The sequence below is a fragment of the Trichechus manatus genome, unplaced genomic scaffold, assembly GCF_000243295.1.
Source record: "Trichechus manatus latirostris isolate Lorelei unplaced genomic scaffold, TriManLat1.0 scaffold00038, whole genome shotgun sequence".
In the NCBI taxonomy this organism is placed as follows: Eukaryota; Metazoa; Chordata; class Mammalia; order Sirenia; family Trichechidae; genus Trichechus; species Trichechus manatus.
Genome location: NW_004443974.1, coordinates 17,222,327 through 17,242,471, shown reverse-complemented (window position 1 = coordinate 17,242,471; position 20,145 = coordinate 17,222,327). Strand labels below are relative to the sequence as shown.

At 44.4% G+C, this 20,145-nt stretch overlaps 1 protein-coding gene across 1 annotated transcript in view; it reads left to right on the top strand.

Annotated features, from left to right (window-relative positions):
* Nucleotides 1-20,145, top strand: part of AK8 (adenylate kinase 8) — a 170,444-nt gene that overhangs the window by 12,292 nt on the left and 138,007 nt on the right. Inside the window, exons 4-5 of the mRNA XM_004375786.1 lie at nt 735-848; nt 13,578-13,646. Of these exons, the coding sequence (XP_004375843.1) occupies nt 735-848; nt 13,578-13,646 (183 nt within the window). The remainder of the gene's footprint in view (nt 1-734; nt 849-13,577; nt 13,647-20,145) is intronic.

Genomic DNA, 20,145 nt, shown 5'->3' with positions numbered 1-20,145 from the left:
TATGAGGGACACACAGATCCTAATTTTACAATGATCAAGTAATATATAGTAAAATCCAAACAGAGAGGCCTAAAGGGTTTTTTTTTGGATATTCTTCCTGCTGATTCCCAGCACAGAGAACAAAGAGAGTTAAGATTTACACCAGCCCGGGAGGCCTGGAAGGGCCTACAGATCATCCCGATGCTGAATTGATCATAAGCATAATTTTGGTGTTAAGAACATTGTATTACATTATTATTCTTTAAAATTTATTCTTCCCATGTAGAGTGTCGATATTAATTGTGAATTAACTAAATATTCGATTGTCCAGAATACCTCATCTCCCATACTTTGAGAAAAACGAACATTGAATGTGGATTGTGATCCATATTTGGTCCTTTCCTCACATTTCCTGTTCTAAACCTTTCTTGAGCTAAAAACTCATGGCCCAAAGAGCTCGAAAAGTCATGCCAAGGGCAGCCAAAAAGCATAGCCCATTAGTAGGTTTTCAGCTCCATTAAGGGACAATGGCTGGGTAAAGAGGAAATGATACACAAGCAGAATTCTTTGACTGGGAGGTTCTTTATGAATTTGTCTTACTCAGTGCACTCCCTCCAGCCGGAATTAACTATGCCTTCCCCAACATGGCCAACCTTTTGTAGAGGAATATGGAAGGACTTAGGCATTTGAATATAGTTGTCTTAATATATTCACTGCTTTGACTGAAATTTTCTTTACCTCTTTCCTTTCTTCAGGCAATGTGGCTTTGCAAACATCTCAACAGCAATCTCCTCACCATGGAGAACTTGATGGCAAAAGAATTTTCCCAGCTGGCTGCTGAAGCCACAAGGCATTATCAGAAATCCAAGGTAGGACTGCCCCTCCCCACCCTCAACAGTGACAGAGCTCCCAAGACCCACCCCCTTCACCTCCCGGCTCGGCTAGTTTCCATCTTCTTTTGGATCAACTGAAAGAGAATCCTGAAATTTAAGATGAGGTGCAGGCAAGATGTGATGGAAGGAAAGAGAGTTATACTCTTAAATAGGGCTCATATTCTGGTGGGTACCAACGTGAGGTGTTTGTGGTGGGAAAAGATCATTCACAGAATGAGGGAGATGGGTTTGTATTGATGCAGCGGCTCAGGTTTGCTACTTCTTGGAGTCAGCCAAGTAAAGCATCCCAGGACAGGCGAGTCTCCGTTCTACAGATGCGTACTGGTGGCCCGCACCAGGGCATGCAGGGCTGACCTGGGCTGGGAGTTTAAATGACAGCTGTCCAGCTATCTCCAGAGAAAGACCCCTGTGCGCTGTACCTTAGGGGTGTTTTGCTTCTGTGGCCCCAAGCACCTGTAGTCCAGTGCTGTCCTGAAAGGACTGAATGTCTTGTTTCTAAAATCCTACCAACTCTATATTTGAAAAACATTTTTTTTTAAGGGAAATAAAGTGCTTGATCATGTTGTTTCTCATTAATACAAATAACCAACCAGTTGCTGTTGAGTCAGTTCCAAGTCACGGTGACCCCATGTGTGTGAGAGTAGAACTGTGTCCACAGGGTTTTCAGTGGCTGATTTTTAAGAAGTAGATCTCCAGGCCCTTCTTCCAAGGTGCCTCTGGGTAGACTCAAACCTCCAACCTTTGGGTTAGCAGCCGAGCACTTTAACCGTTTGTACTGCCTAAAACCAAAAGCCAAACCTGTTGCTGTCGAGTTGATTCCAACCCATAGCAACCCTAGAGGACAGAGCAGAACTCCTCGATAGGGTTTCCAAGGAGCAGCTGGTGGATTTGAACTGCCGACCTTTTGGTTAGCAGCTGTATCACTTAACCACTAGGGACTCCTTAATACAAATAGAAATTTCAAAATATTTCTTCAAAATTACCTTTGAAGCATAAGCAGGGATGTGCCCTTTTGGGCTTTCTTCACTGAGACTGAGGCTCTCTCATGTTTGTGAGGGAGATAGCTGAGAACAGTGATAAAGATCACTGTGTTTGTTGAGCACTTGCTATGTGCTCCACACTTTCCAAGCCTCCCCTCATTCCACGCCTCCACCAATCTCACCATTTTACCAACTGATGGAAAAGCCAAGGCCTGTGGAGGTTACATAATTGCTCGGGCCCGGGCAGGATTCAAACCAGCTGATACCCTACACAGAGTCCCACCGTGATGCTTCGGCCCTTCTGTTGCTTAAAATCAAGGATATAAGGGCCCGGCACCGAAACCAGCAAATTAGTTAAATACCAGCTAAAGTAGCCAGCTGTGCTTACATGTGAAGGAAGTGAACTCCCATCACTCATGTGACATCAGATGACTCCTTCAAGCCAAACTTTTAAACTTTAGTCACTCAGCATGCCAAAGATTAAAAAAATAAAAAACAAAAAACCAGTGCAAGTTAAATTCGAACAGGACAAATAAAGACAATTACAAAAAATTTGACTAAAGTGGAGTATAGCAGTGAAAGAGTTAAGGGCATGATCACTGGAGGGGACTCTGTGGTGGCCTCTTCCCTGGTGCCCTAAGCACAGGTTTATTTTGCATCGTGGTTAATCCAGGCTGCGGTCTCCCACCAGCTCGCTGTGCAGAGTCTGCAGCCCAGAACTTGTTGCATCCCAGCCTTCATTCATTGAGCAAGGCAGAGGGACATGGCTGCCGTTCCTCAGAAAATTTGAAAGTGAGTTTCCAAGCTTCATGGGACCACCAGTGAGTTGGCTGGCAGGACAAATGTCTTGGCCAGCCCTTGTTTGCAAGTAGCAGTAATCCCCCCACACTGGGCCTGAAGGAGATCTCCGAGACTCATGGGACTGCGACAGAGGAAGTCAGTAGCTTCTTGGTTCAGTGACCATAAACCAGGCAGCTGCCCTTGGCCTCTCTTTTCCTTGTTGGGGCCACTTGGTCTCTTCTCCTGGTTCTCTCTGCCATTTTCTTTCTTCTCCTCTCTTCCCTGCCTCTTTTGGCCATGCTGCTGGCTACTCATGGCTGCCACCCCTTTCCTAGGTTCCTATGTCCTCAGTTCAAACCACCGACAGAGGCAGCCCCAAGGCCAGATTCTCAGAATGTGAACCTGAAGGGGCCAACTGGTCAGCTGTTCACAGGGTGTGGGCCCTGGTGAGGGATGTGCAAAGAGGGCACAGTGCAGCCATGCAGCACGCACATGGCCATGGGGGCCCTTTGGGGTGAGGACAATTCTCAGAGTGAGTGGTGTGACTTAGGCAAATCTCCCAAATTTGCCTATTAAAATAACTGGATAGAAAAGACAGAAAGTGTCACTTAGCAAGGTTAGCCACCTCCATGGTGCATCCAAAAAGTGCTTAACCCAGTGGGTTTCCTGACCCCATATTCCCTGGCTAGGACTCTCAGCCCGTGGGGGAGTACAGAGATGCCCTGTCCCGCCTACAGCCTTGCAGGAATCAGTGTGTTGTCACAGCTTGGGGGACACTAGCTTCAGGGGGGAACATGGCTTTAGAAAGAAAGTGATTATCTTCTTTTCTGCAGAAGATAAACCTTTAAGGGTAGGGGCCCATCCATTGCTGTCCAGTTGATTCCAACTCATAGTGACTCTGTAGGACACAGTAGAACAACTGCCCCATAGAGTTTCCAAGGAGCGCCTGGTGGATTTGAACTGCCAGCGTTTTGGTTAGCAGCCATAGCACTTAACCACTGCGCCACCAGGGTTTCCAAGGGTGGGGGAGGCAGGCTTATTTCTAGGATAAAGATGCTTTTATTAGTTCTTAAAATTCAGCGTAGAGGAGGGAGTTTAAGGAAATTCCTCCTGGGTTTCATTACACTAATTACCAACATATTTCAGACCACATCGAAGTGCTTTCAAGGGTGTCTTGTTGCGGTTCCTTGGCTCAGAAATATGGGTGGAGGGAAGATAAAAGGCAAGGACGTCAGGACTAATCAAGGAGTAAACGGGACTGAGGAGCTGAAATGGGTGTGTCGGGGCTTGGCTGTACTCGGCCTTGTCTGTGGATGGCTGCCTGCAGGAGAGGGCTCTCATTAAATGTCATTTTTGAAGCGTCTGCTGATTCGGAGTCTTTACACCTCTTTTTTCAAGGAGTGATAATACTTTCAAATACTTAATTTCCTCCTGCTAATCCTGGCTCTGCGCTCCTAAGTAGAATTTTCTCTTACATTGTGGGTATTCACCAAGACATCTCCACTCTAGGCAATTCCAAACGGTTTCCAAAATACTTCTTAATTACCTACTGTGTTTCATGGGAGATCCAAAGACAAATTCCTTCTCTTTGCCCCTGGGAGCTCCCAGCCCAATGTGGGAGACTGATGGGACCACAAAACTGAACACAGCCAGGACACAGGAGTGAGGAAGCCTCATTCAAATCAGTTAATTGGTGGCTTGGTTAATTAATTCATTTGTTCAGTAAATGTTCTCTGAGCACCTACTATATTAAGTCCTGAGTGCTGGCTGTGGGCTGGGAAGGGGTACAAACTGTGTGGGGTTTAGGGGCTCTGTAGAGCCGTAACCACAGTCATGATAAGCAAAGCCTTCCTAAAGGACACAACTGTGATGTTCCATAACATGGGAAGAGCCCGGAATCGGGAAAAGTGCCCCAAAACCTACACTGGCAGGGGCGCCCCCAAGGATGCTGGGGATTCATGGCAGCCAGGGACTGGAGATAGTTTTTTGTTTGTTTTTAACCGTTCGTTATGAAATAGTGTAGAGAGATTCAGGAGAGAGAATAGTATAACAAATTTGCATGTATGCACCACCTGGCTTCAACAAAGTATTAACTCATATCCAATCTAGTTTCATGTATAGCACCACCTGCTCCCCCTGCCGTGGGCTACTTTAAAGCAAACCCATATAGCATTTCATTTCTCCATGGATGTTTTAGTCTCTGTCTTCAAAATATAAGGTCTCTTTTTTATTAACAACAAAACAAACCAAAACGCAAACAAACACACACACATATTATCACACCTAAAAGCTTAACAGTAATTCCTCCAGTATCTGGTTAGGGTTAAAATCTCCTTGAGGAGACGGCTTTCTTGTATTCCTTTGCACCCTCTCCCTCTTTGCCCAGCCCCAGGACACTCTGCCTCTCTGGGTTATAAACACCTCAGGCAGTGTCATTCCCACTCTTGACCATCTGACTCTTCTGGGGCAGAGCTGGATGCTGGCAGGCTCCAGCCAAGGCCATTGGCTGGTGACTGGGCTGCTTTGTCTTTGTGACTTAGGCTTCATTTAGACACTGACCCCACAGCTCTTCCTGGAGGGGTTCAGAGACCTGAGGACATGGTAAATGCAACCGAAAGGAGTATCAGAATGACCCCTGTTATCACGAAAGGGACATAGTTTCCAACAATATTGCTTAGTTCCTACCTTTTCCTTCTTACTGCAGGAACTCTAGCACCTTTTTCCTCAAACCCTTTCCCCATCAAAACACCCCCCTCAGACCCTAGCCAAAGATCACTTTTCCTCCCCTTCCCTCCTTTTTATTAAGTTAATTGAATTCCTCTCCTTTGCCAAACCCTTTCCCCTCATTTGCCCTCTCTGATCCATCTCTAAGCTGACCTTCTGATTCACCATCACAGACACCAGAAGCTGAGGTGAGGTAGGCCTGGGGGGTGGGCTGGGGGCAGGGCTGGGACTGGGTGAGGCAAGGAGGCCCCTAGGGCGCAAAATTTAAGGAGACATTCCCTCTCAGGTGCATGTCTCTGCACCTGCACAAGCCTCAGAGTGAGTGCCTCCTTAACTCTTGTGCCTTGGGAGCCTGGCTTGCCTCGCTCTAGTCCTGGTCTTGGCAGGGAGCTTGGGAAATTAGGGGGCAACAAAGTTTGGTGTCCAGGGGTAAGGTTAGGAGAGGAGGGGAGGCCAGACCACTGGTTCAGAGTCACACAGAAGATGATAAGATGGTGAGGAGGTTCCCGGTGAAAACAACCTTGTCTCAGCAGGAGCTCGATTTGATTGCTTGGGGTGTTTCAGATTTAAGGCCATTAACTTATACTGTTAAAGAAAAATCTTTATTATTGAAATCCCTGCGGAAATAATACGTATATGCAAATTTGAAACTGCCTAGTCCAGAGGTTGTCAACCCTAGCAGCACATTAGACTCACCTGGGGAGTGTTAGAAAACATGGATGCCTGGACCCCTTGGACTCATTTAGTCTAATCTCTCGGAGCAGAGCCAGGCATCAGCATTTTAAAAACCACACTCCAGAGAATTCTAACACAGCCAGCTGAGAACCACTGATTTAGTCCCCAGCCACCACTCCCCCTTTTCTTATTGCAAGTATTATTTTTACAACACAATTTTTGCTAAATCAAGATTTCTTAGGGATGCAACTGTTGCATTTGAGCAGAACAGCCTGTGTTGGTTGAATGAATAAACAACCACACTTTGAAGGCTGGTTGAAACAGGCGGGAGCAGGGACACCTTTCCAAAGCTGGGTTCTTCTTACTTTGTTTGCCCATTAAATGAATAATTTCTTTTATAAGAATCAGCACAAAGCTGGTTCCTATGAGGCAGAGGTTAAAGATGTCCCAAATGTCCAGTTTTTCCAAGCTGCTATACCATCATCTCTAACATCAGCTACTCCCTCTCCCTTCAGTACTCTCCCTCCTGTCTTTGGGTTTCCTAATTCCCTGTAACGTCTGACAGAACTCACAAACCCTATAAAGGAAATGGCTCACAAGGTTGTGGAGGCTAGCAAGCCCCAAATTTATGGGTCAGATGTAGGCTTCTCCCTGGCCCTCAGTCTTTGCCCAAAGACACTCAGCTTTCTTGCTCCGTGGGCCGGGAAGCCCACTGTGCGGTCACCTGCCGGTCTCTCCTGCCTTGGTGGTGGTGGGCTCTTCTTTCTGTTCTGGAATTGGCTCTCTTTTAAGGTAAAACTGACCAATCCCTTTCGTTGTTGTTAGGTGCCATAGAGTTGATTCCGACTCATAGCGACCTTATGTACAACAGAACAAAACACTGCCCGGTCTTGTGCAGTTGCTATGCTCGAGCCCATTGTTGCAGCTGCTGTGTCTATCCATCTCATTGAAGGTCTTCCTCTTTTTCACTGACCCTCTATTTTACCAAGCATGATCTCCTTCTCTGGGGACTGATGCCTCCTAATACCATGTCTAAAGTATGTGAGACGAAGTCTCACCATCCCCGTTTCTAAGGAGCATTCTGGTTGTACTTCTTCCAAGACAGATTTGTTCACTCTTTTGGCAGTCCATATTTTCAGTATTCTTTGCCAACAGTGCAATTTCAAAGGCATCAATTCTTCTTCAGTCTTCCTTATTCATCATCCAGCTTTCGCATGGATATGATGCGATTGAAAATACCATGGCTTGGGTCAGGCGCACCTTAGTCTTCAAGGTGACATCTTTGCTTTTTAACACTTCAAAGAGGTCTTTTGCAGCAGATTTGCCCAATGCAATGTGTCTTTTGATTTCTTGACTGCTGCTTCCGTGGGAGTTGATGGTGGATCCAAGTAAAATGAAATCATTGACAACTTAAATCTTTTCTCCATTTATCCTGATATTGCTTATTGGTCCAGTTGTGAGGATTTTTGTTTTCTTTATGTTGAGGTGTAATCCATGCTGAAGGCTGTGGTCTTTGATCTTCGTAGTAAGTGCTTCAAGTCCTCTTCACTTTCAGCAGGCAAGATTGTGTCATATGCATAATGCAGTTTGTTAATGAATCTTCCTCCAATCCTGATGCCCCATTCTTCTTTATATAGTCCAGTTTCTGGAATTATTTCCTCAGCATACAGATTGAATAGGTATGGTGAAAGGATACAACCCTGATGCACACCTTTCCTGTCTTTAAACCATGCAGTATCCCCTTGTTCTGTTTGAGCGACTGCCTCTTGGTCTATGTACAAGTTCCCCATGAGCACAATTAAGGGTTCTGGAATTCCCATTCTTTGCAGTGTTATTCATAATTTGTTATGATCCACATAGTTGAATGCCTTTGCATAGTCAATAAAACACAGGTAAACATCTTTCTGGTATTCTCTGCTTTCAGCCAAGAACCATCTGACATCAGCAGTGATATACCTGGTTCTATGTCCTCTTCTGAATCTAGCTTGAATTTCTGGCAGTTCCCTGCCGATATACTGCCGCAGCCACTTTTGAATTTTACTTGCGTGTGATATTAATGATATTGTTCAAAAATTTCCACATTTGGCTGGATCACCTTTCTTGGGAATAGGCATAAATATGGATCTCTTCCAGTTGGTTGACCAGCTAGCTGTCTTCCAAATTTCTTGGTGTAGACAAGTGAGTGCTTCCAGTGCTGCATCTGTTTGTTGAAACATCTCAGTTGGTATTCTGTCAATTCCTGGAGCCTTGTTTTTTGCCAGCGCCTTCGTTGCAGCTTGGACTTCTTCTTTTGGTACAATCAGTTCCTGATCATATGCTGTGTCCTGAAATGCTTGAATGTTGACCAATTATTTTTGGTATAGTGACTCCGTGTATTCCTTCCATCTTCTTTTGATGCTTCCCACGTCATTTAATATTTTCCCTGTAGAATCCTTCAGTATTGCAACATGAGGCTTGAATTTTTTTCTTCAGTTCTTTCAGCTTGAGAAATGCTGAGTGTGTTCTTCCCTTTTGGTTTTCTCTCTCTAGGTCTTTGCACATGTCATTATAATACCTTACTTTGTCTTCTCAAGCTACCCTTTGTAATCTTCCATTCAGCTCTTTTACTTCATCATTTCTTCCTTTTGCTTTAGCTACTTGACATTCAAGAGCAAGTTTCAGAGTCTCTTCTGACATCCTTTTTTTTTTTCTTTCTTTCCTGTCTTTTTAATGACCTCTTGCTTTCTTTGTGTATGATGTCCTTGATGTCATTCCACAACTCGTCTGATCTTCGGTCATTAGTGTTCAATGCGTGAAATCTCTTCTTGAGATGGTCTCTAAATTCAGGTGGGATATACTCAAGGTTGTACTTTTGCTCTTGTGGACTTGTTCTAATTTTCTTCAGTTTCAACTTGAACTTACATACGAGCAATTGATGGTTTATTCTGCAGTCGGCTCCTGGCCTTGTTCTGACTGATGATATTGAGCTTTTCCATTGTCTCTTTCCACAGATGTAGTTGATCTGATTCCCATATATTCCATCTGGTGAGGTCCATGTGTTTAATCGCCGTTTATGTTATTGAAAAAAGGTATTTGCAGTGAAGAAGTCATTGGTCTTGCAAAATTCTATCATGCGATCTCCAGCATCATTTCTATCACCAAGGCCATATTTTCCAACTACCAATCCCCTTGGTGGGCCACAATTATCTTATTTGCACATCTCCACCCAATTACCTGGGTGGGAGTTACAAGACATGGTGAGAAAGGCCATACTAAGTGTCTTAGTTATCTAGTGCTGCTATAACAGAAATATCACAAATGGGTGGCTTTAACAAAGAACATTTTATTTTTTCACAGTCTAGTAGGCTAGAAGTCCAAATTCAGGGCATCAGCTCCAGGGAAAGCCTTTCTGTCTCTGTTGGCTCTGGAGGAAGGTCCTTCTCATCAGTCTTCCTCTGGACTCAGAGCTTCTCCACACAGGAACCCTGGGTCCAAGTGACACGCTCTGCTCCTGGTGCTGCTTTCTTGGTGGTATGAGGTCCTCCTTCTCTGCTCACTTCCCTCTCCTTTTATCTCTTGTAAGATAAAAGGTAGTGCAGGCCACACCCCAGGGAAACTCCCTTTACATTGGATCAGGGATATGACCTTAGTAAGGATGTTACAATCCCACCCTAATCCTCTTTAACATAATCTAATCTTGCCTCATTAACCACAGGCAGAGATTAGGATTTACAACACATAGGTAAATTACAATCACAAAATGGAGGACAACCACACAGTACTGGGAATCATGGCTTAACCAAGTTGACACGTATTTTTGGGGAACACAATTCAATCCATGACACTAAGAAATTCATCACATCACACCTATCCTATATAAATATTTAAAAATCTGAGATACCCTGATGTATCCAAGTCCTCCAGCTGCCCAGAGTCATCCCCTCCTTTAATATCCAAATGAAAAACTTGTGCCCTCACCCTGCTTCTGACTGCACAGAGAAACAGTCCTCTTCTAGATATTTCTGAGAATTTTGCAGGCTTACTTATACACTCTTGCTTCCATGTCCTGCCTGATTGCCCTCATCCCCTCTGGCGATTCCATTTCCTCCTGCCCTGCTGCTTCCATTTCCTGGGGGGGGGGGGGGCTCTGAGACAAACATGAAGGAAGCCCTCATGATCCTTCATTTCCGAAGACAAGCACTCACTCAAGGAGGGTGTAACAGGCCTTTTCTGGAGGTTGAAGTAGGGCCATTACAGTGAAAGACAGGAAACAACTAAACCCAAGGATTGGCTGCTGTAGCATCTTTTAAATTTTGTCAGCCTTTTCCTCATTCCAGTGTCTCTCTTACTAGCCACCTCACTCTAGGGGCCTGTCCGGACATCACTTTGTGGGGTCTGCTCTCTCCCTTCAAAACCTTTCCTCTGAATGAAGAACACCAAAGACACAAGGAAAGTATTAGCCCAAGAGACAGAAAGGGCCACATAAACCACAGACTTCATCAGCCTGAGACCAGAAGAACTAGATGGTGCCTGGCTGCCACCAGTGACCACCCTAACAGGGAACACAAGAGAGAGTCCCGGATGGAGCAGGAGAAAGGTGGGGTGCAGAACTCAAATTGTAGTAAGAAGACTAGATTTAATGGTCTGACTGAGACTGGAGGAACCCCAGAAAGCATGAACCCTGGATTCTCTATCAGCCCAGAACTAAAACAATTTCCGAGGCCAACTCTTCTTACAAGGTTTGGACTGGACTGTGGGACATAAAGTGACACTCGTGAGGAGTGTGCCTCTTAGCTCAAGTAGATACAAGAGACTAAATGGGCAGCTTCTGTCCGGAGGTGACATGGGAAGGCAGAGAGGGTTAGGAGCTAGTTGAATGGACATGGGGAATCGGGTAGAAAGGAGGAGTGTGCTGTCACAGTATAGGGAGAGCAATTAGGGTCACATAACAATGTATAAATTTTTGTATGGGAAAAAATTTAAATAAAAACCTCTCCTCTTATCCCCTCCCTTCCCTTGTCCACCCCATACCTCCCGTCTCCCCATTCCAAACTCCACCTGGTCCCTGCCTTTTATAACAAAGAGACAGTGCATGCCATCTCCTAAACCTGCTCTGGCAACAGCTTTGAAATTAGAGTTGTCTTTAAAGGATTCTCTGCTCAGTTCTTGGGTGAGCTCAAGTCAGTACTGGGCTTCCCTGCCCCAATCAGGAGCCCCTCTAGGGGGAAGGGGCTGGAGTTGGACAGATCAGGGGTATCAACAGTTCCCCTCCCCACTCTACTCCTGAAGTTCATAACTATAAATCAAAATACCCATTTGTGCTGAGCAAGTGTTACCACCAAGGTGACACAGGGTCCCTGGAGTGGGGCCTAGCAATGGGATGACACTGACAGCCCATCTGGAGCTAATGTCATCCTCATGCACCACGTTGTCCAGATCAAGAAGCCAAGGCTCAGGGAAGTTAAGTGACTTGTTCAAGGGGCACTCCCACAATGACCACCTCTCCAAGGGAGAGAAGGCCCATCTGAGGGTGAACAGATTGGCAATTCTGCCACACTGTCCCCAGGAAGCCACTGAAGGCAACCTTCAGAGCTAGAAGGAGAAGAAAGAAAGATCCATATCTGGAGCAAAGACAGCCCTTAACAGCAGGGAAGCAGGCCACCAGAGAGGTGGGGGTCCAGCGGCCAGGAGTAGCTTCCTTGGGTCCCATCGATACATCCCTGATTCTTCTCCCCAAAAAGCCAGGCTTCAGGGGACTAGGGTGGGGGAATGTGACAGAGCTCTGGAAGAGGGGGCCTGATTCCTGCAAAGACAGTTTGGCAGAGACCCCCTGGAAGCCCCTGGCTGCTGATGTGACACATGAAAGCCAGCGTCGAGACAGTGCAGTGGCAGGGAGCAGCGGGGGTGTGCCTGGGAAGGGCTGAGCTCAGAGTCGAAGGCATATCTCCTGCCGAGCAGGCTGCGGGGGGTGCTGCTCCTCACTTGGGCCTGTCACCTTTCAACCCCCATGTTCTTTGACTGGCTCGCACCCCCCTGCATCCCTGGTACCTGTTTGAATGCTGCCTTCTGAATGGATATTGTTAGGGAGAGGAGATGAATCCAAGAAAACCACCTCAGGATGGAAACCACCTCTGCCCTGCTATGGAGAGGACGGGAATGGATGGGAGGAGGGTGGCAGAGGGAAGGGGCCAGGCTGTTTCCTGTCCACCCCCCTTCCTTTGTTGTCCAGGGGAAGTTTCCTGGATACCTGGTGCTTGGGTTTGCTTAAGCTAGGTGTTCTACAAGTGTGGTCTCAGGACCAGCAGCAGCGGTATCACCTAGGAACTTGTTAGAAATGCAGATTTTCAGTCTCATCCCAGACCTACAGAATCTGAAACCCTGGGAATGGACCTAGCACTTTGCTTTAACAAGCCCTCCTGGGATTCTGATGCACACTAAAGTTTGAGAATGGCTGATTTAAGCAAGAAATGGGGGCAGGGGAGGTAATACTATAAGGACATAGAGGTGTATCAGGAGATGCTGGAACCAGGGAATGGACACTGGCTAGATTCCCTCTTGTCTGGTCTTCTCTTTTCCCTGTGTGTCTGCTGCATAATTCCTTAATTCTCTCTTCCTCTCCTTCTGGCTCTGGCATTTTGCTGTCCACTTAGTAGAAACCATGATGCGCCCACAGCTTTCAAGTGGACACATTACAAGTCATGTTCCCCTCCCTCATCCCCTTGCTGTCTGCTTTGTCTTCCTCTTGCAATTCCACATTCCTGGAAAAGCAGTTCTGGTGCTAAGAGACCTGGTTTGTCTCTCTCCCTTTGTCGTGGCTTCACTGTATTACATTCTCCTCGTGCCTACACGGTGATTGCTGCAGCTCCAGCTCTTACCGTCATCAGCTTGAGATCTGATTTCAGGCTACCAAAGTGAGGTCACTGAAGGTAAAGTTGGGAAGAGCTGCTCATGATTGGCTCTCACGAGCCTGTGGGAGCCTGCTCCCACACACCACTGTCTGGGAGTACAAAGATGAGTCCCTTTCCTCAAGAAACTTGCCGCTTAGCTGGGGAGATGGATACGTGGACAGGCCTTTGTAATGCAGTATGCTTAGTGCAATACTAGTGTTTGACATCAAGGATTATGGGAGTACAGGGAGCAGTCTGGGAGGGCCAGGGAGTGTTCCTGCAGGCAGCGGTGCTTGGGGCTGAGGCTCAGCAGGAACCCTGAGGCTATTCTGGGGAAGGCAGGGAGAGCATTCTGGGCAGGGGCACAGGATAAGCAAAAACATGGAGATAGGAAAAGGTTTTGAGGATGTGAGCATGGGTGGTGGGGGTAGGCCATCAAAGAGGTGGTTGGTGGAGGACAAAGCTCAAAGGAAGTGAGTCTGGAGTCAGGATGGAGGCAGATGGTGGTCCTGGGATTTATAGAGGCCACAGGAGGTTTAATCAGGGGCTGGGGAAACTTTCTGTTAAGCCAGCTGAGTCCTTTTAGGTCTCTGAGCCTACATACCTGCCAGTTGTATGTAGTTCTGCATTCCAAGGTGCAAATTCAGACCCTCATTTTGTGTGTGTGTGGTTTCTTTTAGATAGTTCCCAGCAGGCTGCTGGTCAGACTGATTCAGGAACGTCTGAATGATGAAGAATGCATCAGGCGGGTAAGAACCCCTGCATGGGGCCAGCTTGGGGGCTCCCAGAGAGATGGGGCTCCATTAACAGAACAAACGGTAGGGTGAGGATACATGTGTTAATCTTCTAGACCAGACATGGTTAAAGATATACAAGAAAAGCTTTCTTGGCAGAGAGGGATAAAAACAGACAGACAGGAACTTGGTGAAGATCAGCCCGTGGACCCTGGATTTCACCTTTGATGAAGGAAAAATACCAATGTGGAATCTGCCATACCCATCAGGGTTCTGGCAGAAAAGAGCTGGCCCACTCCAGTGGGTCACAGGAAAAAGTTTAGTGAAAGGACATTTACAGAAGTGTAGGCAGAATTAAGGCAACCAACAAGCAGTGGTGAAGCGCCCAGGAACTAACAGCAGCAGAGAGCTGTTACACCCCCAGGACCCGAAAGGGCAGGGGAGGGAGTGGACTAGAACCGTGGAGATCCCAGGGACCAGGCTGCCATAGGTAAGTGGAGAGGCAGAGAGAGAATTGGGGGTACCCTAAACTTTCCCCTCCCATCCTTTGATCTGCCAATGCCCCCTTTGGCCAGACCCAAGGAAGCCAGAGAGCTGGGTCCAGGTGAAACAGTCCATTGAGGTCAGCCTGCTGGGGTCTGGAGGAGGGTGGAGAAGGGCTTTACATGCACTGACTCATTTGATCCTCACAGGAGCCTTATTCAGTCAGCACTGTTACTTCCCCATTTTATGGATGAGAAAACTGAGGGTTGAGTGTGTAATTTGCAAATATTTTCTCCCACTCTGTAGCATGTCTTTTCATTCTCTTAACAGTATCTTTTATAGAGCAAAAGTTGTTCATTTCAATGAACTCCAGATTATCTTTTTTTTTTTCCTTTTATGGTTCATGCTTTTGGTGTCATGTCTAAGAACTCTTTGTCAAACTCCAGATCATGAAGATTTTTTCCTGTTTTCTTCCAAAAGTTTTATAGTTTTATATTTTACGTTAAATCTATGAGTTAATTTTTGCATAAGGTGTGAGGTTTAGGTCGAGGTACATTTGTTTGCATTTTCTGCATCAGTTGGTATATTTGTTTTTTTAATTCTTTAGACTGTATTGGATTACATTGGTGAATTTTCAAATATTGAACTAGCTTTGAATTCCCAGGATAAACCCCACTTGGTTGAAATGTTATTCTTTTTATATATTCATGGATTCAATTTGCAATTTGAGGATTTTTGCATGTATGTTCATGAGGGACATTGGTGTTTAGTTTTCTTTTTTTGTACTTTATGATTTTGGCATCAGGGTAATGCTGGCCTCATAAAGTAAGTTGAGAAGTGTTCCTTCTTTTATTTTCTAGAAGAGATTGTATAGAATTGGTATTATTGGTAGATGTCACCAGTGTTCTAGGCATAGAGATGTCTTTCTTGAGTTTTTAAACTACAAATTCGATTTCTTTTTTTATTGTTGTTGTTTAAATGAAGTTTACATTTCAAGTTAGTCTCCCATACAAAAATTTATACATACATTGTTATGTGACCCTAATTGCTGTCCCCATATTGCGACAGCACACTCTTCCTTTCCACCCGATTCCCCATGTCCATTCAACCAGCTCCTAACCCTCTCTGCCTTCCCATCTCACCTCCGGACAGAAGCTGCCCCTTCAGTCTCTCGTATCTACTTGAGCTAAGAGACACACTCCTCATGAATATCACTTTACGTCCCACAGTCCAGTCCAATCCCTGTATGAAGAGTTGGCCTCAGAAACTGTTTTAGTTCTGGGCTGATAGAGAATCTGGGGGCTGTGATTTCTGGGGTTCTTCCAGTCTCATTGAGACCATTAAGTCTGGTCTTCTTACTAGAATTTGAGTTCTGCACCGCACCGTTCTCCTGCTCCATCAGGGACTCTCTGCTGTGTTCCCTGTCGGGGAGGTCATTGGTGGTAGCCGGGCACCATCTAGTTCTTCTAGTCTCAGGCTGATGAAGTCTGTGGTTTATGTGGCCCTTTCTGTTTCTTGGACTAATACTTTCCTTGTGACTTTGATGTTCTTCATTCTCCTTTACTCCAGGTGGTTGGGACAAACTGATGCATCTTAGAGGGCCGCTTGCAAGCTTTTAAGACCCCAGATGCCACTTACAAAGTAGTATGCAGAACATTTTCTTAATAAGCTTTGTTATACCAGTTGACCTAGATGTCCCCTGAAAGCATGGTCCCCAGATTCCTACCCCTGCTACTCTGTCTCTCAAAGTGTTTGATTGTATTCAGGAAACTTCTTAGCTTTGGTTTAGTCCAGTTGTGCTGACTTCCCCTGTAGTGTGTGCTGTCCTTGCCTTCACCTAAGATAATTCTTATCTATCATCTCGTTAGTAAATAACCCTCACCATCCTTTTCTTGAGTTCTTATAATAATGGTCTTATACAATATTTGTCCTTCTGTGACTGACTAAATTCACTCAGCATAATGAGTTCCAGCTTCCTCCATGTTATAAGATGTTTCACGGATTCACGTTGTTTTTTATTGTTACATGGTATTCCATTGTGTGGCTATACCATAATTTGTTTATCCATTCGTCCATTGATGGGCATCTAGGTTGTTTCCATCTTTTTGCTATTGTGAACAGTGCTGCAGTGAACATGGGTGTGCATATATCTATTTGTGTGACAGCTCTTATTTCTCTAGGATATATTCTAGGGACCAGGATAGCTGGATCGTATGGTACTTCTATTTCTAGTTTTTTAAGGAAATGCCAAATCAGTTTCCAAAGTGGTTGTACCATTTTACATTCCCACTAACAGTGTATAAGTGTTCCAGTCTCTCCACAACCTTTCCAGCATTTATTCCATTTTAGTTTATTTCTTATGTTTTTCACTATATCTCTTTGCTTTCTTGTTTTTTGTTTTGTTTGTTGTTAGTGGATACTCTAGTGATTATAGTGTACATACTTAACTTTTCACGGTCTATCTAGAGTAAAAGGATGGGGAAAGTTATACCATGCATACTTTGATTAGTGTATGCATCGTATAACTTTCCCCATCCTATTACTTTTAATCTACCTGTATCATTATATTTGAAGTGAGTTTATTGTAGAAAGCATGTGGTTGGGTATTTTCTTAAAAAAGTCTATTCTGACAATATCTATGTTTTAGTTGGCATCTTGAGACTATTTGTATTTAATGTAATTATTAACATGTTTGGGTTTAGGTCTATCATTTTGTTATCTGTTTCCTGTTTGTTCCCTCTGCTTTTCATTCCTGTTTTGCCTTTCCTTCCTTCTTTCAATTATTTTAACATTTTTTTTAGTATTCCATTTTAGTTTATTTCTTATGTTTTTCACTATATCTCTTTGCTTTCTTGTTTTTTGTTTTGTTTGTTTGTTGTTAGTGGATACTGTAGTGGTTATAGTGTACATACTTAACTTTTCACAGTCTGTCTAGAGGCAGTATTTTACCACTTCAAGCTGAATGTAGACACTTTACCACAATATAGGTCTCTTTACTTTCCCCTCTTTATGTTGTAGTTGTCTTATGTATTACATCTATATACACTGAAAATCCCATCAGACAGTGTTACGATTTTTGCTGTCAGTCATCAAACAGATTTTAAAGAATTTAAGAGCAAAATGGTCTACTTACCCACGTGTTTACCATTTCTGCTGCTTTTTCTTCATTCCTGATGCTCCAAGTTTCCCTTAGATACTAAATCCTTTTTGTCTGAGAAACTTCCTTTAGTGATTCTTTTAAAGTATGTCTGCTGGCAATAAATTCTATTAATTTTCCTTCATCTGAAATGTATTTATTTTGCCTTCATTCCCAAAGGATATTTTTGCTAGATTTAGAATTCTAGGTTGAGAGTTCTTTTCTTTCAGTACTTTATATATAAAGTGCTATTTTGCCTCTATAGTTTCTGATGAAAAATCCACAGTTGTTGCAATTCTAATTAATGTATCATTTTTCTGTGACCACTTCCAAAATTTTTTGTTTGTCTTTAGTTTTCAGCAGTTTGATTATGGTGTATCTGTGCATGAGTTTCTTTTTTTTTTTTTTTTTTTTCTTTTTGGGATTTTCAGAGCTTCTTGAATTTGTAGGTTTATGTTTTTCACCAAACTTGTTGAGGCTCTGTTCATTTTTTTTTTCCAGTCTTTTTTCTCTCTGTTGTTCAGATTTGATAATTTGTATTGATATATCTTCAGAATCGTTGAATATTTCCTCTGTCATCTCCATTCTACTATTGAGTCCATCTAGTGAGTTGTTAATTTTGGCTATTATAGTTTTCAGTTTGAAAAATTCCATTTAGCTCTTCTTTATTATATTCTATTTTTTTTGCTGAGACTTTCTAGTTTTCCATTCATTGACTTGTTGAAGCTTTTTAAATAATAACTGCTTTAAAGTCTTTGTCTGCTAATTGCAATATCTGCATCATGTTAGCAGTGACATGAGTTGATTATCTTTTCTCATGTGAGCTGAGATTTTCCTGGCTCTTCTTGGGCTAATTTTTTATCCTGGACATTTTAAATATTGTTATGAGACTCTGGGTCTTATTTAAATCCTATGGTGAATGTAGGTATTTTTGTCTTAGTAGGCAATTGATTTAGTTGCGTTCAGGCCGCAAGTTCCAACCAACCTTCCCTGAGTTGTGTTTTCAAGGTCAGTTCTGTTTTCAAAACCTTTGCAGTGTTATTCAGCTCTGTCCTGCATGTGTGCCACTCAGTTGGGCTGTCTGGGACCTAGGCAGTGGTCTATCTCATCGTTCAGTTCACGTGTTTGGTATGCTGTGTAGGGTCATTCCATTCATGTGCCACTTGGGAGTGAGCCCACAAGTTCATAAACAACTTTATTTGGTTGCTTTCCTGAACTGCCCCTCTCTGCCATCTCCCTGGTAACTTCTGGTTCCTTGGGGTTCCTTTTTTAAAAAAAAAAGAATTACGTTTGTTGTTGTTAAGAATATACACAGCAGAACATACACACCAATTCAGCAGTTTCTACATGTACATTTCAGTGACATTGACTGCATTCTTCAAGTTGTGCAACCATTCTCACCCTCCTTTTCCAAGTTGTTCTTCCCCTGTTACTATAAACTCACTGCCAAGGGCTCCTTTTTCAGTCTTCTGGTCAGGAAGCTGGGACTCCCCTCCTTGGCAGTATCCTAAGCCTACTTGACTAATTCCACAAACTCCAGTTGAACACCCATTATAAGCTCTGCATAGTCCTTGCTGATGGGACCCTTTGCCCTGCACCCGTGCACCCACTTCCCCCACCCCACCATGAGCAAGATGGTCTTACCTGCCTGAGGCTCATGATCTACAATTGGAGTCAGATCCTTTAGGACTATAGCAAGCTGACTGAAACGGGTTGTGATGGGGACCAAGAGTGACGTGTGAAAGAAAACCAGGGCTAGGAGAGTTGTTACGGCAGCTTTAGCCTTGAGAGATGGGGATGGTAAGGTCTTTGAATGGGGCAATTGAGATGGACCAAGTGGCAGCCAGAACTGAGGCAGGGCCTGGAAAATCTAGTCCCCTCACTTCATACTCTTGGTTCACCAACCTCAGATCAACTCTTCTTCAAACTGGCCCATAAATTGGTCACCTTTTTGAGGGGTTTGTGCCTCTTTTATCTGGGAAATGCCGAAACAATCATTTGTCAAGGAGTAAAAGGGATGGGAGAGCATCCTAAATGATTAGAAATGGGCCAGCACTTTCGCATACAAAATGCTCTCTATGCCTTAATCCATAATTTATTATGAGTTTGCCAAGTCGAATTAAACTCTTGCATTGCAAATTACCAGGCTGGACGTGCTCAGGTTTGCCTCTGTTCTCTTCAGCTCTTTAAAGCTGAGCTGTTTTCTCCTTTTCGTCAGCATTCATTCCATTTGGCAAGATATTGAGGCGTGTCACTTCTTTGTCATACCCAAGTCACCCAGGACTGGAGCCCCGTAGCATGGATGTGGGCTATATTTAAAAGCAAAGCCACAGGCTTTGCACGTAGGCTTGGATTTTGAGTTCAACACTCCAGGAGCTACTGGAACTAGTACTATCAGTGTGATTAGCTTTGGTTCTAAACACACGGGGAAGGTAGTATGCTGCAGTTCCTATCCCTGGGAACAGCACTTGCCCTGAAAAATGTGGGCTACTTATGAGCCTCAGTCACCACTCCTGCCAAACAAAAATCCCAGCTGAGGTGGCTCCACAGCCTATCTCCGTCTTAGGAAAAGCAGCAGGACTTTCCCATGTCAAGTTCTGGAAGAACCTGCTTTCCCTTTTCAGATTTCCCTTTAAGACACTTGCTACCCCAAACCATGCTGTGATCCAGGAATGTGAGCAGAACTGTACTGTGTCAGATAGTCCTCCCAGGCGCTCCCTCATGGTCAAGAGTGTTTGGTCTGACTGGCTACCTTGGTGTGGCTGAGGCGGGAGCTGGAGCCCAGCTGACCATTGGAACATAAAAGGCCCTGGAATCTACGTAGGCAGGAGCCTAGCTTATCTGCTCAAACCTTCCACCTTCACCCAGAGGAAAGCAGAAGTCCTGGATCTCAGA